Genomic DNA, 12,544 nt, shown 5'->3' on the forward strand with positions numbered 1-12,544 from the left:
CTCCTATGGACGCTACCGAAGCTACTGAGTTTCTCCGGCATTTCTGTGTTTTTATCTACAATTGCAGCATCTGCAGATTTTTGTATTTCACTTCAGGCTAATTACTGCCCAATCAATCAAATTTTAATTAACAACTAAACAAAAAGAAAGTTTTGTCCATAGTCCAATTCTGATGCAATTCTGAGCCAGCAGTCTGAACTCCAGTGGTGAGGTGAGGCAAGGATAGAGTACTCCCCATCTAGCAGTACTTGTACTCTGCAAGAGGCAACATCAAGAACTCCTGGTAAAACTGAAGTAAATGGCGTCATGGGGGGGAAAAAAATACATGCCCAAGGCAAAGGAAGATGGTTGTGGTTTTTGGAGTATAATTATCCTACAAGACATAGTAACAAAATTATGCCATTCAGCTCATCAGGTCTTCTCTGCCATTCTCATTATGGCTGATTTTTTTTTCCCTCCTTCAACTTCATTCTCCTTTGAAGCCCTAACTGATCAACCTCTGCTTTAAATCTACCCAATAATTTGGCCTCCACAGCTAATTCACCACTCTCTGGCTGAGGAAATTCCTTGTCATCTCTGATCTAAAGGACATCCTTTAATTCTGAGACTGTGGCTTCTGGTCCTAGATTCTCCCATTGCTAGAGACATACTTCATTTCCACTCAATCCAGGCCTTTCAATTATCAATTATCACAGTCTAGAACACTCCTGTTGGGAGTTCTTCAAGGCAGTTTCCTTGCTTCCACGGTCTTTAGCTGCTTCAATTAGTTATTTTACCAGAAAGTCAGAAGTTCCATAATGACTGCATGATGTGGGGGAGAGGCAAGATGGCATAGAGGCTAGACGTGTAATCTCAACCTCTCTGGCCAGACTTTTAAGAACCCGTTTTTAATTCTTTGTTTTCAAGTTTAAACTTTTTAAAAACTTAGTTTAAAGTATTAAGGAACTGTTATGGCCACTAATGGTAAAAAAATTAAACCTCAAGTGCAGAAGAAACTACATTTTCGGAGTGTTGAAAATTTAGGGTCTGAACAGCCTGCTACAGCTTCAGGTTTAATTTCTTCCATGCCTAGATTGCCTGTGAGAGCTGGAAAAAAAATGACTACTACTCACCAGGAGAAGGATATCGCTGGAATTACTCATTCTCAGGAGGAAGGTGTGTGTTCCCAAGAAGTGGATCCTGATTCTGGCAGCCTGCCAACTCTAACAGAGGGAGCACGCAGGAAAATGATTCTATTGTTTGAAACCACTCAGGCAGTTCTCCAACCTGAAGAGCTCGGTCTTATCCATGAGTTCTTGAAACAACAGCGAGTTGTGGGGGGAGACCAGCATCAATCTCCTGAGGAGTTCAGGGTGCCGTTGCTGGGAGTTCAGACTCGCAGTAAGACTGTTAAAATACCTGCTGTTAAGCTGCAGCAGGAGCTGCAGTTACCTGGTTCTGTCACTATGTTAAAGAAAGCAGGGTTGAGTCTTACTGAATTACAATTTAATCTGTTAAATACTGTCACTCAGCCGATAATGCAAGAGTTGTCTCATATGAAATATGAGGTCAGAATTCACTACAGTTAATGCATGTGTGGAAGCATTTTCTGAAGATTTTTAAAAAATTCAGTCTGCTTTTTTGGAATGTAAACAGCAAGTGGCCTCTAATACAGAAAAAGTGATGGAGGTAGAAAAATCTGTTAAAGAATTGCAAGAACGTGAGAAGGAGTTAGAGAGGAAAGTAAACTATTTGGAGAATCAAAACAGAAGGAATAATGTGAAGATTGTTGGTTTGCCGGAAGGTATGAAAGAACAAGATCCTCTTCATTTTTTTACAGAATGGATCCCACAAATATTGGGGCAAGAATTTTTCTTTGGAGGCTTGGTATTGGAAAGAGCTCATAGAGCCTTAAGAAGAAGACCTCTGCCTGGTCAATCACCGAGATTATTTGGACAGAGAAACAATACTTCGTCTAGCAGTGCAAAATGCGAGACAACGACAAGCTCCGTTAATGATTCAGAATAGTAGAGTTTTTTTCTATCCCGATTTGAGTCAAGAGGTTATTCAGCGTTGGCGTCGCTTTAATCCAGTTAAAGAAGTTTTGTGGCGTAAAGGCTATAAGTCTACTTTTCGCTATCCGGCAGTGTTGAAGGTGTTTTGTGGAGACTTTCAATCTCGGTTTTTTGAAAATGAGCGTGAAGCAATGATTTTTGCTGATTCGTTGCCAGATGTAAGAGGACAAAGACATAGTCCACCATTGTCTCCTAAAGAAAAATCTGGTTGTTCTGGAAATGGAAGAAATGGGAGAAATGGGAGAAATGGGAATGGAAAGAGTCTAACTTCTCTTGAAATGGGGTCGCCGAGTTGGAATCTCTTGGATGAATAGAAGAACTTTCTTATTCTTACTTTATTTTTATGTCATTACGATATCTTGTTGTTATTCTTTGTTTGGCTGGGGAGGGAGAGATTTGCTCTATGTTCTATTAGTCATCAGCCACTGGTGGGTGATCCACACCCAAGTTTGGTTTAGGGATTATTACCTTTTGGTAGTTTTTTTTTAACTTTATCTTTTTTTCTATTTTTTTTCATTTTCATTTTATTTAGTCTTTAATTTGTGGTTTCTTTTTCTCCTATTGGAGGGCCTATTTACGTTGATTTGAGTTTTTATATATCCATATTATTAGTTCTTAGTAATATTAGTAGATATGTCAAAGTTGAGGTTTGCTACTTTTAATGTTCGAGGTTTAAACAGCACGATTAAGCGTAAATGCATTTTGGCGTATATTAATAAAATGAAAATTGATGTCGCTTTTTTACAAGAAACACATCTGAATGTCAAGGAAAGTATGAAATTAAAGAGGGATTGGGTAGGGCATGTATACTTTACTTAATATTTATGCCACAAATGAAGATGATGAAACATTTATTTCTGATGCATTTTTATATCTGGGTCAGGCTAATGAGAATGTTTTAGTAAAGGTCTGGGATTAGATAAATTTCAACTTGCTTTTGTATATTTAGCATTATATGTAGTGAAAAAATGTATTGCTAGTACGTGGAAAGATACGAATATGATTGATATTAATAGATGGCATAATGAGATGAAATATTGTTTAATAATGGAAAAAATCACATATGTTTTGCATGATGACTATAGTTCTTTTATTAATAAGTGGTTGTTATATTCAGAATATTTACATTTTGATTTACATTGATTAGATCTTAATATGTATGTTTAATTTTTCTTTATTTTTTTTCTCTTTATGGCTCTTCTTAGGAGAGTTGGCTGAAGGGGGGGGTTTCTTTGTTTTTCTCTTTCACTTTTTCTTTTTTCTTTCTTTTTTTATATATATATAAAATATATCATTCATGCTTAGTTTATTGTTATATATGTTACTTATTATCTGTATTTTGAATGAATAAATAAAGTTTTTTTAAAAATGACAGCATGACATTCACATCTCCCTGCTTATATGCTCAACTTGCTGCGACTGGAATGGGCTATTTATTTAAAGTTTGGAGAAAATTTGGACTAGGAGAGGTAATTATTAATTGAGTTAAAGCTCCATATTATGAGCATAAAGTGAAAGTAATCACTAATAGTCAAATCTGACCGGTGTTCCAACTGTCCAGATCTAGTCGATAAGGTTGTCCATTATCTCCAGCCATTTTCGTCCTGGCTATTGAACTATTAGCAGAATCTATCCACCAAGATCCAGACATAAAAGGTTTCAGGGTTAACCAGGTATCTGTTTAGGAAAAGGGGAAATGCAGAGAGACTTGGGTGTTGCTGTGCATCAGTCGTTGAAAGTGGGGGTGCAGGTGCAACAGGTGGTGAGGAAGGTGAATGGTATGTTGGCGTTGATAGCAAGAGGATTTGAGTACAGGAGTACAGAGATCCTGCTGCAGCTGTACAGAGCCTTGGAGAGACCACACCTGGAGTACTGCATGCAGTTTTGGTCTCCTAATTTGAGGAAGGACAACTCACCATGGAGGAGTTGCAGAGAAGATTCACTAGACTGATACTAGAGATGGAAGGACTTGCATATGAAGAAAGGTTGGATAGACTAGGCTTCTATTCTCTGGAAGTTAGAAGATTGAGGGGGGATCTTATAGAAACATATAAAATTCTTAAGGGATTAGACAGACTAGACACAGGTAGATTGTTTCCAATGCTGGGAAAAACCAGAACCAGGGGTCACAGTTTAAGGATAAGGGAGAAGTTTTTTAGGACTGAGATGAGGAAAAATTTATTCTCTCAGAGGGTGGTCGATCTGTGGAATTCTTTGTCACAGTAAGTAGTTGAGGCCAGTTTCTTGTCAATATTTAAGAGTAGGTTAGATTTGGCCCTTGTGGCTAAGGGGATCAAGGGGTATGGGGAGAAGACAGGAACCGGGTACTGATCAGCCATGGTCATATTGAATCGTGTAGGTTTGAAGAGCCAAATGGCCTACTCCTGCACCTATTTTCTATGTTTCTATTTGCTGACAATGCTCTAATATATCTGACAGATGCAGCGAGTTCATTACAAAAATTGTAGTCTATTGGAATTTTTTGGGCTATAAATTTAATTGAGATAAAAGCGAAGTATGCCACTTAAGGTTGGGAACTATGGTCATGTTAAAAGAGACTCTCAATTTAAGTGGCTGCTTAATGGGATGAAATATTCAGTTATTAAGATAGATAATAACTTACAGAATATATATAAATTGAATTATATTGCCTTGCTTCAGAAAATGTTGAAGTTCTCAAGACTTTTCTTTCCACTCACATAACTCTAAGTAATCCCTATACCATCATTGCTCCATGATTAGTAAGGGATTTCTTAAGGTGGACTGTGAGTGGGAAGGGAAGGTTGAGGATCACTGCTCTAGACCCAATTGTTACAGAAATATTTTGCTTGACAAAAATTGTCATTGGCCCATTTCCTCTTGGAATTCTGAAAATGTGCACATAATGAGTCAATTAGGTTCAATTAAAAGTGGTTTTCTAATCTAATTCTTTCCACCCACATCCCACCTTAAGCAATCCCTTACTAATCATAGAGCACCTATGGCATTGGGAATAGTTAAAGTGTTATGTGAGTGGAAAGAAAACGGTTGAGAACCACTGATTTAAATAAATGGATAACACTTCCAATTACTTTGATTGAAAGGGTCAAATGTATAAAAATGAATACATTGCCTAAATTACAAAATCATTTCCAAAACTTACCTGTTTTAGTACCACAACAATTCTATCAGAACTTAAATAAATATACTAGGAAGTTTCTGTGGAAGGGTAAGTTTCCCAGAGTCTCTATTGATAAATTAGCCTGGTATTATGAACTGGGAGGATTAAAGCTCCCAGACTTTTAAAAAAATATTATTGGGCAACCCAAATGAAGTTTGTCACCTCCCTCTTTGACAGAAGCGACAAGACATCCTGGGTAAATTTGGAACTGCAGATGATTTGTAAGAAGATAGCATAAAATTTTATATATAAATGGAATTCTAAATTGCTATTTGGTCCTAAGGAAGCTCCCTTACTGAAACATTACAATTTGGAATAAACACAATGGACAAATTGGTGTTGGGGGAGGCCTCTCACCTGAAACACCCTGAGCTCAAAATAAATTAATTCTATTAGCAATTGATAATAAAATTCTAGAAACTTGGTCTCAGAGTGGGATCAAATATAATCGAAGATTGTTTTGAGCAGAGAAAATTTATGACATTTGAACAAATCAGGAATAAATGGAGTTTTAAATATATCCTTTTTTCTGCTGTCTTCAGTTAAGATCCTATTTAAAGGATAAATTAAGTCCAGCACTGACCTTACGTCAATGTACTGAAATAGAGACTTTAGTTTGAAAGGGAATCACAAAGAAATTTACCTCAAAAATGTATTTCTTACTTCAGGCAAAAGCCCCTAATCAATGGCTAGATAAATCCAGAGGGAGATGGAAATCAGATTTGGGTGTAGAAATTGATCTATTTTACTGGTCTGACTTGGGTCAGGTCATCACGAACAATACAATTATTGTAATGTATAGGCTGGCGCAATATAATTTTTTTGCATCAGCTGTACCTTACTCAGCAAAAATTAAATAAATTGAAATAGGAATTAACCAATTTATGCTTTCAATGTGGTCAAGGATATAGGACCTTTTTGCATTCAACTTGATCATGCCCTAAGGTGAGAGCCTTCTGGGAAGAAATCTCCTGAAACAAATGACCAGAATTCAATATCCTCAGGTGCCACAATTATTTTTATTGGGGCAATTACCAGATATAAGACCTAAAAAAAATGTCAGTTGAAATTTGTTAAACCCGCTTTAGTGGTGGCCAGGAAATGCATAGCCATTACTTGGAAATCTGATTCCCAACTGAGTCTGACCCACTGAAAGTCAGAAATGCATCATTGTGTTCCACTGGAGAATATTACTTACAACCTCAGAAATTGTTACAACATATCTTTAAGAATATGGAACCTGTATTTAAGATTTGCAGGGATTAACCTTTGATGATTCCCCCCACCGCCAGTCTCCAGTACCACTATCTTTCGTATCCCTAGTGATGTCTATGTCAAGACATTTATCCCTTAAGGGAGGAAGTAAGATCTGGATGAATCATGTAACATTTCATCTGTATGTAATTAATACTTGTGGAAAATAGATGATTTTGTCACATTATATGGGAGAATTACCTTCTTGTCTTCTTTTCCTTTTCTTTTGTGGAGGAGGGTCTCTCTTTTTTTCTGTTTCCTACTTTTCTTTTAAGGGTCGGCATGGTGTGTAATTTTGTATTTAGAAACAATAGGGGAGAATTTGGTAATTGTGATAATGTGTTGATCCTTCCTTCTTTGTACATCAACATGTAGTTCGGTTTCGGTACGTTATTGCATATATCTATAATGTTTCTTTGATTTGTTTGTTTTGTAACTTCATGTTGATTGAAAATTAAATAAACAAAGGGGAAAATTGGTCGTAACTTTCCAGTCTCCACCACCATCCCTGGCAAGTCATTCCAGGCACCCACAACTCTATTATAAAAAACTTACCCCTGATGTCTCCCCTAAGCTTTCTTTCCTTCACTTTAGACAGATGTCCTCTAGTGTTCGCTACTCCTGGCCTGGGGAAAAAGCGTTGGGTATCTACCTTATCTCTACCTTATCTTGTAGCCTTCTATTAAGTCACCACTCAACCTGCCACACTCCAAAGAAAAAAGTCCAACTCTGCTAACCTTTCCTCATAAGACTTATTTTCCAATTCAGACAACATCCTGGTAAATTTCCTCTGCACCCTCTTCAGAGCTTCCACATCCTTCTAACTGTATAATGAGGTGATCAAAACTGCATTTTGCTAATTTAGCTTTTACTTGTTTGTCAGTATGTTTATTTACCTGTGTAGCTGCAGAAACCAGTTCTTTTGCTTCTGAATATTGTATTTGTATACATGAAAATAAAACCCTCATCATCAATTCCTCAGTAAATGAAGCAGTGCACTTGGCAAAGCTTCAAGTGTAAGGAACAATCACAAAATTGTTGGGAAATGACCATTCACTAAGCACAGACCAGCCACAAATACTGCAGCCAGAGTCTGGGTATCCTGCAGCAAATTACTTCCATGTTCTACAAGGCATGCTAAGAACTTCCTGGAAGATTGGTGGCCAAAGGACTCAAATCAAGCTGCAGGAGGCTGATGGCTGAAGGATTCACTCCAGGCTTCAGGCTGCTCCAGACTGGCTATTGGGAACCAGTAATGGGACCAGGATACCAAAGGGTGCTCAGTTCAAGAAGGGCTCTCAGAGGACCACCGATGCTTGAAAGCTTCCTGATCTTACTGGAGGTTCAGAACTGGGAGCTCACATACATTGATGGATTGAACAGCGGGTCATGCAGCTGCAGAGATTGAGGAGGGCTAGAGGCAAATCCACGGGCACTCAATGTCTCTGAAAGGATTTGCTTTTGTTTTTCATTCTCTCATTGATGGGAGCATTAGGCAAAGCTAATAGCAACTTCTTTGCCTTCACTGCAAGCAAAAGTTAATAAATTTTGTAGATTATCACGTCCATAAAGGAATCTCTCAATTACTAACCATGCACCTGACAAAGTGCAAGACCAATGGAAACTTGGCATCATTCAGGACAAAACAGCCCACTTTAGTAGCACCCCATTAATTTCTCTACATATTCATTCCCTAGACATTGCAGTGTGCACTATTTACAAAATGCATTGCAGTTACTCACCTGGACTAACTGATCACATTTCCCAAATATGTAACCTTTACCACTGGAAAAATAAGGACATCAGGCACACTTGAAAACCATCAAATTGCTCACCCTCCTTACTATCACATGCCCCTTGTTCCCACTGGGTCTAAATTCTGGAAGTCCCTGTCCAATGCCACCAGTTGTGAAGGACTGTAGCTCTTCGAGAAAGTGGAGGGAGATGGGGTGGGGGGAGGTGAAAAATACAAGTTTGGTCCATAACACCCAGAAAATGGAAAGAAAAAGGTGAGCGGTTTCCATGAAGGGCTCACGGCAATTATACTGTGAGCACATCCTTTTCTCTCAGACCAATACCCAATTCCCTGAAGCAACACTTACCTCTTCATATCAACTGTGTTGATGGTGAAATTCACTTTCTTTAACCAGAGGATCATGAACAGGCGCTGGGAGAACGGACAGTTCCCTATGCTCTCACCATCATCACTGGCCTGCACACAAAGAACAGATTCAAAGTCGAAGGGAATGAATGCCAGAGTTTTCATCACTCTATTAGTACCCAGCAAAATGCGATCACTTCAACAATTAAAAAAAAAAGCAGCTTTGATTTGATGATTTGGTCACTCTCTCCTATGTCAGATACACAAGCCCTTTAAGTAGGTGTTGAATCATGAAGCTACAATCCAAATCACCAGAAATGCCAAGAGGATTTGACATTTAAATAAAATATCAGACATGTTTTCTGTGAGGCAATTGTTCAACAAAATAAATCGCTTGTGTTGAAATCAGAATCAGAATTTATTGTTATGAAATCCGGTGTTTTGTGGCATCCTCACAGTGCAAAGATACATATTATAATCATCTTACAACATTACTATAAAAAATAAAATCATTGCAACACTTACAGTGCATGAAAAGTAAGGCCGTGTCTTTGGTTCGTTGATCGTTCAGGAATCTGATGACAGCGGGGATGAAGCTGCCCTTATGTTGCTGAGTGCTCAGTTTTAGGCTATCTTTTTCCTGATGGTAGCAGAGTGAAGAGGGCCTGGGTGGTGGGGGTCTTGGAGGATAAAGGATGCTTTTTTAAGACACCGTCTCATGGAGATGTCCTTGATGGAGTGACATCTGGTGCCTGTAATAGTCGCAGGCCAAGTTAACAATCCTTTGGAGTTTATTCTTGTCCTGAGAGTTGGAGATACCAGGCAGTGATGCAGCCAGACAGAATGCTCTCCATAGTAGAAGTTTACGAGAGTCGTCGGTGACATACCGGATCTCCTCAGACGCCTCACAAACTATAGCCGCTGGTGAGCCTTCTTTGTGATTGCATCAACGTGGAGGCTCCAGGACGGATCCTCGGAGATGTTGACACATGGTTATTGTCGTGACACCATTCAATGAGCTGATCTATCTCCCTCCTGTACACTTCCTCATTGCCATTTGAGATTCTGCTGACAACTGTGGTGTCATCGGCAAACCTGTATATGGCATTGGATTTGTGCCTGCCCACACAGTCGTGGGTATATAACAAGTAGAGCAGTGGGCTAAGCACGGATCATTGGGGTGCACCTGTGTTGATGGTCAGTGAGGAGGAGACGTTGTTTCCAATCCATACGGACTGAGGTTGTCCGAAGAGAAAGTTAAGGATCCAGTTGCAGAGGTGGGTACAGAGGTCTAGGGTTTGAAACTTCTTGAACAGCACTGAGGGCATAATGGTATTGAAGGCCGAACTGTAGTCTATGAAGAGAAGCTGCATGTATAAATTGTTGTTTTTGAGGTGATCCAGAGCTGAGTGGAGAGCCAGTGATATTGATCTGCCATGGAGTGATTATGACGATAGGAGAATTGCAGTGGGTCATGATCTTTACTTACATAAATGTTAATTCTGGCCATGATCAGCCTCTCAAAGCATTTCATCACAGTAGAAGTTAGTGCAACTGGTCAGAAGTCGTTGAGGGAGTCCATGCTATTCTTCTTGGGTACTGAGATAATTGATGCCCTTTTGAAGCTGGTGGGAACCTCTGACTGCAGCAATGAGAGGTTAAAAATGTCTGTGAACACTCAGGCTAGTTGGTTGCCGCAGATTTTCAATACTCAGCCAGGTACACCGTCAGCGCCTGACACCTTGCAAGGGTTCACTCTCTTGAATATCACAGGGTCCTCAGCCTTCTCAGGGATTCTAGTAGGCACTGTTTAGTTCTTCTTCTCAAAATGGGCATAGAAGGTGTTCAGCTCATCGGGTAGTGAAACATCGCAGCCATCTATAGTGTTTGTCTTCACTTTGTAGGCTGTAGTAGCCTGCACTCCCTGCCATAGTTGGCGTGTATCTGTCTCCGTCTCCAGCTTCCTCCGGAATTGCCACTTTGCCTCAGAGATGGCCTCCCCCAGGTCGTAACTGCACTTCTTGCAAATATCTCGATCCCTGGCCTTGTTCTCACCCTCAGCAGGTGGCGGAATCTCTGATTCATCCAGGGCTTCTGGTTGTGGAAGACCCGGTATTTGCTATCATCTATGCAGGTCTTCATGAAGACGGTGACACCTGTGGCTTATTCATTCAAATCTATGGTTGAGTTCTTGAATGTGTTCCAGTCCCGCTGACACTCCTCAGGATCAGCAGGAGATGTGAGAACAAGACAAACCAAATGGTGCATCGAGCAGAATTTTAAAAATGCCACGGCAAACGTCTTGCTTTGAAGTGAGAATAACCCTTTGACAAAAGTATTTGTATATTGCCTAACACATTTTTAAAATAACACATTTTCAAAATATCTCACATTGTTGTAGTGCCAGTGAATTACTTATGAAATGTCTTTTCACATTGAACAAGGGAATGCAATAACAATGATGTCTCAATTAAAATGTGTGTTTTATAGTCCATCTGATTCAATTTTTATCATTAAAACTTTACAAATGTGTCTTTCTTCTTCTAAACTGCATTGTTGGAAGAAAGCTTCTGATTTACAGATGGTCTTACTTTAATTCTGGGTTTTTTTTAAAAATAGATTCCAAAATTAACAGATTTCAGTCCACAAACAGATGCTGCTCTTTTTGATGGCAATGAAACCTTTTCCTCAACAAACTTAGATTCCTCAGACAAATTGACAAACACCGTTGGAAAGTTGGAGAGAGTAGACTGGGAAAGTTGCAGTGGGCTGAATAATAAATATACATATTATTTAGGGACCTGGATTCAAGTACTGTATATCTAAAAGACATCCTAAACGGTAAAGATTCTGATCCAAATTCTCCTACCCTTTTTAAACCTTGGAAGATCCTGCTCCATACCCTTCTTCCTTTGTGCCCCTCTTTAAAGACTCATCATTATCATCTTACTATCTTTGCTGGACTAATCTCGGTAAGTGGTCTAAATGTGGATATTCTCCATACACTGTGCTCTGGCTGGAGAACTGGAGACTCTGCCTCTCATACTCCCCCTAACCTTCCATATCACTGCCATACTTTTCTGATGAAATAAATGCACTGAATTCAGAGTGCAGCACTAACAGCCAGTGATCCAAGAGAAGTTTTCAATGAAAAATAAAGTCCTGATACACCGGACTTTAAATCAAGGAGGAAGGGAAGTGCATCCAGAAAGAGGAATACCAGTCAATTTTATGCAAGTACTCTGGGTTTGTTTTTATTGATTACAAGATGGCAGGACATCCCACGACATCTTGACAGATGATGTCTAGGCCAATGGAGATGATGGTGGTGGAGATGTCGCACTGAGCACAGATGGTGAAGGTGTAGGGGTGTCAACTTCGGGAGTCACTGGGAAGGTACAGAGTCTCTGCTCAGACTGGGCCAAGACATCAGGATTTAACATTTTAGTTTATAGTTCCTTTACAGAAATAGGTCACAATACCTGGGGAATGGGATATTAATTAACTGTGCACTCAAGTCCAAAGTTCCGGCACAGGGCGGCATGGGTGGCTTAGTGGTTACTGCAATGCCATTAAAGTGCCAGCGATCAGGACTGGGGTTCAAATCCCATGCAGTCTGGTCTGCGTGGGTTTTCCCCAGGGGCTCCAGTTTCCCTCAACATATGAAATGCACTGAGGTCACAGGTTAATTGGATATAATTGGGCGACACAGGCTCGCTGGCCAAAATAGTGTGTAACCATGCTTTATGTCTGAATTTAAATTTTAAAAATATTAAAATTAATAAAATTAAAAATCAAGAATTTGTAAGGAACAAGTTGTACAGATAAACAGAGACTCTAATCTGAACTGAAGCAATCTAGAAACAATTTTGGTTCACAGTTTTCTGGCCCTGATGAAACATTTCCAAAACTTGGCACACCCATGTTCATGCACAAATTAACATGCCTGACACACATTAGAGCGCATTTGCCGGA

General features: G+C 39.4%; 1 protein-coding gene across 2 annotated transcripts in view; it reads right to left on the bottom strand.

Moving 5' to 3' along the window:
• Positions 1-12,544, bottom strand: part of LOC138761194 (chloride intracellular channel protein 4-like) — a 58,882-nt gene that overhangs the window by 24,920 nt on the left and 21,418 nt on the right. For both annotated transcript variants that reach the window (XM_069932929.1, XM_069932937.1), the window contains exon 3: positions 8,571-8,680. In XM_069932929.1, the coding sequence (XP_069789030.1) occupies positions 8,571-8,680 (110 nt within the window). The remainder of the gene's footprint in view (positions 1-8,570; positions 8,681-12,544) is intronic.

This window comes from Narcine bancroftii, chromosome 1 (genome assembly GCF_036971445.1).
Source record: "Narcine bancroftii isolate sNarBan1 chromosome 1, sNarBan1.hap1, whole genome shotgun sequence".
In the NCBI taxonomy this organism is placed as follows: Eukaryota; Metazoa; Chordata; class Chondrichthyes; order Torpediniformes; family Narcinidae; genus Narcine; species Narcine bancroftii.